The 6,000-nt window shown below is 42.7% G+C and overlaps 1 protein-coding gene across 4 annotated transcripts in view; it reads right to left on the bottom strand.

Moving 5' to 3' along the window:
* Nucleotides 1–710: 710 nt before the first annotated feature.
* ERG (ETS transcription factor ERG) overlaps nucleotides 711–6,000 on the bottom strand; it is a 104,430-nt gene continuing 99,140 nt past the window's right edge. For all 4 annotated transcript variants that reach the window (XM_050332841.1, XM_050332843.1, XM_050332842.1 and 1 more), the window contains one exon: nucleotides 711–3,237. In XM_050332841.1, the coding sequence (XP_050188798.1) occupies nucleotides 2,717–3,237 (521 nt within the window). In that variant the 3' untranslated portion in view covers nucleotides 711–2,716. The remainder of the gene's footprint in view (nucleotides 3,238–6,000) is intronic.

Raw genomic sequence — 6,000 nt, 5'->3', positions numbered from 1 at the left:
TTCCACTGAAAGGCAAATTATTTATCCTCATAGTCACACGCAGGTGTGCCTGCCATAACTTTCTAAAATAGGGAGTGACAAACCTTTCCCAAGACTTCCTTTTTTTTTTCTTTCTATTATTTTTAGGAGATATAGATTTACAGTGCTTATTTCCCAGATGATCACAAGGTCTCACGCATCAGTAACACAATCCTGTGCTTATAAAGTGCCACCAAGACACCCCACAACATGAGAACCCGGCAAGTTGGCTCCCATTGCGCAGAGCTCCCCAAAATGGATGTGCAGAACGTTTGCTGTAAAACCCGAAACCACACCGGTTTTGTCTGAATAAAAAGAGAGACAAAAGAGCAGCAAAAAGGAGGGACCCAGAGCTCTGAGCTGTCTGGGGTCTCTGCAGCAAACACTCACAAATGTCATGCTGATTTTTCCAGACCAGTCCTTCAGATGGTGCTGCAAAAAAAAAAAAAAAATGGAGCCACGCCACGAGGCACCAGATGGAAGTTTTTGGGGCCCAAGGTACAGTGTGGGAAGCCTCTAAAGCTGGAAGAGTAAAAACAAAAAAAAACAAACAGAAAATCCTGCCCTTTTTAAACAGCCAGGATGGACTGCAATGACAAATGAATGAGCTACCACACACTCCATTCTAAAGTGAGGAATAACGGAAATTAGTCATTATTCACTTTATTTACTAATAACGATACAGCCTGTGTTAAGAGCAAGGGGGTGTGATAATTCAGCTTAGGATTCAGTGGGAAGACACGTCTCAGGCTGAGATTTCGCTGCATAATTTGATGGCAACAAAAGATCATTTCTCAGTATCAGTATCCTTCCTTTGAGGCCTCCTTCAGACTTCACTTTCCACCTTGGCCACGGAGCTGTCGAAGAACTGGGCGTGTTTGCAAATCTCTGGGCAGAAGAAGCTCGGGACAGGAATGGCAAGGCACTGTCAAAGAAAGGCTGCAAGTGTATTTTAGCAGAACTGCCTGGAAAAGAAGAAAAACACGTGCCCACTTTGAACTTTGGCTGTTTGGTCCTACGTTTCCACGAGTGCCAGATTTCCCAAACCAAAGTACCTGCCTTACTTTTGAGTGGCAGATCCGATGAGGGCATTGGGCACTAAAAATGCAAATACAAATGCAAACCACGGTGTCAATCTGAATCGCCATGCTAGGCCAAGCTTATTTTATTACATACATTCTGCATTCTAAGTACTAATAATGTTCATAATGTAAACATTAAAGCATACAGAGTTAAAATTCAAGGCCAAGATAGTTTGGTTTTTTTCTTTTTTTTTTTTCGATTGTCCCTTTTTTTGGGTTTTTTTTTTTGCGTGTGTTTGTGTTTGTGTGTGTGTGTGTCTTTGGTTGGCCGAGATCAACTCGTAGTGTATAAATGCATAAGTTATATAATAATTATATAAAAAGGAGAAAAAAAAAATAACATTGACTTGTATACTTCACTCTGACAAACGCACAGCGTTCGCGACTCGATAAGAAAAACTGGCGCCCGCCTCACAAAAATACTTAGATGATTTCTGATCTTGGTTGTCTCCTGCTTTGACCACTAGAAAAACAAAACTCCCTTAGCACTGATGAGGTTCTAACTGGTAACTTTTAAATATAAGACACAATTCCAGTTTTGCTTCCTTTTTTTTTTTAAAAAAAAAAAAGAGAGAGAGAGATGTGTATTCTGATTTCTGAATTCTCCTGCTTTTCCCTTTTCCTGCCTTTTTTTTTTTTTTTTTTTTTTAATACTAGGAAATCAAGTCTGTTCCTCCTGAAATACTGGGAATGGTATAATACTGAGCAATATGGTTTCACAAGTCCAAACAAGTGTTTCTTCATAGTCCCAACGCTACTGAGTTTTCAGTCTTTTCAGTCTCTGCTGGTATAAAGAAGTTTCTTCTCCCCCATTCTCACCACCTTCATCCCTCTCCTTCTCCTTCCTGCTTCCCCTGTCAGGTACAGGCCTCTGATCTACAACCATACACTCGCCCTTCAGCACATTCTCATTTCCAATGTTTGGCTCAGGGTTCCTGCAATACTGTCAAGGAATCTGAAAGTTTGGGTTGTCTTCACAGTTTGAGTAGCTGATTCCCTCCGATGAATGGAACTCATCTGATTTTAACTAAAACCGTGCTGTTATTTTCCAAATCAGCTTCCACACTAACCAGTCTCTTCTGTTGATATGTTTCTGTCTTTTAAATACAGATAGGTGTGTTGTTTTCCTCTTTTTTTTTTTTTTCTCCCCCTTTTCCCCCCTCTTTTGTAATGATCCATATACTGTATGTTAGGTCACTATAGACTTATCCTTATATTGCTGTAGTATAGTCCCAGTTTTGCACTAGCAAGATATCAAACTTTACACATAAGCTTATCAACTTTTTAAGACCACCAGCTTCCGTAGGTTTTCCTTATCATTTCATGCTTTCACCTACAATAGTCTATTGTTGTTTGGTCCCCAGAGTCGATGCCCATATACATTACATTTTAGTATCTTAATACTTCTTGGGTATTTCCTTTAAATCCCTACTACAAAGAGTCTTTTTGACATCTATTTTTAACATGTTCTTTCCCAGCCAAACCTCCCCTTGTCTCTTTTAGGCACTTTGAATTCGTGTACTCCCACAGAGTTCGCTGCGATCCCTTTTTCCCAGCGAGAAGTGTCTTTGCTTTTCTCCGGTGTTTCTTTTTCCCTCCCCTCCCCACGCACACACTTAGTAGTAGGTGCCAAGATGAGAAGGCATGTGAGCAGCTGGCAGCCTGGTGTTGGGGTAGATCCCTCCAGTTGGTGAATTCCAGTAGGGAGTCGGGGCGGCGAAAAAGCTCGACGATGTCACCGGCAGAGCAGGGGGGTGGGGGGCTACAAAGTTCATCTTCTGGGGGTGCGCGTGGTAGGAGCTCATGTAGGGGAGGTCTGACGGGTATTTGTACATGGATGACTCCGGGGGGTGAGGCTGGAGGGCCTGGGCGATGCCGTGGAAGTCGAATTTGTAGGCGTAGCGCTTGCCGTGCACCTTGGTCATGATGTTCTTGTCGTAGTAGTAGCGGAGGGCGCGGCTGAGTTTGTCATAGTTCATGTTGGGTTTGCTCTTGCGCTCACCCCAGCGCCGGGCCACCTCGTCGGGGTCCGTCATCTTGAACTCCCCGTTGGTGCCCTCCCAGGTGATGCAGTTGGAGTTGGAGCTGTCCGAGAGGAGCTCCAGCAGGAACTGCCACAGCTGGATCTGCCCGCTCCCTGCGCCGAGAAACAAAGCAGAAATGTCAGGGCTGGCGACGAGCAACGGCAGGACATCAATTTTTCTGTCTCTCACAGAGGACCCCATTAGGAAATGTTGCAATGCTGGTTCCTAATTCTTACCCTTAACCATTCCCCCTTTCTCCCAGGACTGCCTCATGAAATCCTAAAGAGCAGGGATAATTGTTATGTGTCATGTTTTCCCTCATGTGAGTGGCAGAATGCCACTACACGGAGATTTAATTGTTACCTAATGTCACTCAGCGCAGACAATTGATGGGGAAATAATCCAGCGCTCATTTAGGAAACTAATCTCTAAAGTTCAGGACAAACAGCCTTCACTTGCGTAACATTTTCGCTTGTTCTCACAGCATTATGTTGCAACTAAATGTTCCCTGCTATGGAATGAGCCTCCACACAAAATGGAGAAGTTTAGAGAGAGCTGGGCTGGTGCCAAACCATATCACCCATTTGCAGCGTTTGGGGAAATGCAGAACGGAAAATTATTAGCTTGCTGTTGCACTGCACACACAACCATAGGGCAAAACACTTGCAAGAACAGTGGAAAAGGTCCATAAAATACAACCTTGTCATCATTCTGCTTCATTAAATGAATTCAAATTGAATTTCAGGTTGAGACTCAAAATGTTGCTGTCGCGATTTTCTCGTTCTCTGCCAATTTAAGCTCAAAACCAAAATTATCAGTCTGCTGCAAACTTCGCAAAATCAGAGTCAGAGCGACGAAATTTGACCACTTTAGACAACTGAAGGTAGGTTTCAAAGGGCCTTGCCACTGGTATTGTTAAAAGCTTAGTGTTTCTTAATAAAGCAGCACCGAAATGATGCAAAATCGAGCCGAAGCAGCTTGCAGGGCAATCTGTTTCACAAGCACAGTGTCAGCAGAATTTGCCAACCAGCCTGGATGTGTTAATTCTAAGTACGTCCCTGACCAGGAATCGGTTGAGTTTCTTTTTTTTTATCCCCCTCAATCCAGCTTTATGGGCACAATAAACAAGCTTTTCTTTAGAGAGCTCCTAGTAGCCATTAGAATATCAAGCTAGAGTAGCATCTGAAACCCATTGGCAGTTTATACTTCAGTGCAACTGAAACCCATCTTCGTTTCCATTATATTTATCCCAACTGTCCTTAATGAATTTCTTCTGTTCCATTAACATGCGTTAAACAAACAAACAAACAGAAGAATCCGCGGTATGAGCAAGGCATGCAAGATTTAACGCATGAAACATAACAAGGGGATTAGCCTTTGAAAATCAATAAACAGCTCAGCACTGGACAAAACACCAACTTTTGAATAAGCAATCCAACATATGTTCTAACATAAACACTTGCCTTCCAAATGTAATATGTAGTCCTATGAAAATAAATGGTTGCTGTCAATTTCCTTTTAATGAGAGAGTAACTCCACCAATTTCTAAACACACAAAACATGGCAAAGCACGGGAACAGCGGCGTGGAGGAATTCCACATCCAAATGTTAATGAAGTGTCCCAATCCAGACCGTGCTAGTGTCATCCACAGTAATGAAGTCTCCCAAATGGACACTTGATAACGTTTAAAAAGCCCTGATTTATGGACAAATTAAAGGGATGTAGGCCCCCACTTCCAGTTAAGACAAGTGTTATCTGGAAACCCACCTCCTCAGGCCATTTGGACAATCCTGTTCTTAACACTTAATTACTTTTCTCTGCCACTGTTTAGAAAGTCAGCTAATCTAGAACTGGGCTTGATGTCACTTGGGATAAAATGAAAGGAAAGGGATCAGTGTTTTGGCAATTTGAGGCCTCGAAAAGCCCAACGATTGCTGTAAAAAGAAACACTGTCACTGGGGCTTGAGGAGAAGGTGGAATGAGAAATTCTGTGCCCTGTGACTGTCCAAGAAGGGAAATAGGAAGTGGAACACACAATGTCAATCCTTTGTGGCAGATTATGATGCTGATTATGGTGCTGCAGAGCCACAGAGTGTCCTGAGGACTCGGGGCAGCTCCACTGAAATCCACACAGTTCCCAATCAGAGTTAATAATTTACCCAGAAAGTCTCTTGTCTTTATGGTCAAAGGTTGGACTCGATGATCTTAGAGGTCTTTTCCAACCTTAATGATTCCATGACTCTATTCTATGCTACAAATCCCTGTCCATGATTCACCCCATTGTCTTCTTAAAGTGGGAGAACATTTTGGAAGTGTTTAACCCAGCTATTCTTTGCAAATAGATTATGCTTTTCTGTTTGGTTGTTTTGGTTTTTTTCCTATATATTTCTGCTGGCTTGGGTTACTTATCCCAAAAATTTTGTATTTGTCAAGGCCAGTATGGGACTGTGCTGTGGGTTAACAGGACCTGGGACACATATGATGCAGATTGGTAAGAGACTCGTTCCCTTCTGGAGGGGTAACTGGAGGCCAGATGGGGAATCTTAATAAAATCCTGATGTTTAGGCAACTGAAGTGAACTCCAGCTTCAAAGGCTGGATTCGATGGTCTTGGAGGTCTTTTCCAGCCTTAATGATTCCATGATTCCTGTTGATATGAGGAGTTCAAATACTTCTAATGAGGTACTCAGTTGACTGAGTGTAACCATCTATTCCAGGATGATTTGTGCAGCTCTCTACAGAGAGCTATATTAAGTGTATCTCCAGTGAATATCATGGGAAATCAGACACCCATCTAATATCCAGACACCCAAATTAAGGTACATGAGTTCCTATGTCCTAATCTGTGACCTCAGTCCCACCCTTGGGTAATTTGG

The sequence above is a fragment of the Myiozetetes cayanensis genome, unplaced genomic scaffold (genome assembly GCF_022539395.1).
Source record: "Myiozetetes cayanensis isolate MyiCay16 unplaced genomic scaffold, myiCay2020 scf5-8, whole genome shotgun sequence".
NCBI lineage: Eukaryota > Metazoa > Chordata > Aves > Passeriformes > Tyrannidae > Myiozetetes > Myiozetetes cayanensis.
The sequence above is the reverse complement of the archived record's forward strand: the minus strand, read 5'-3'. Positions and strand labels throughout refer to the sequence as shown.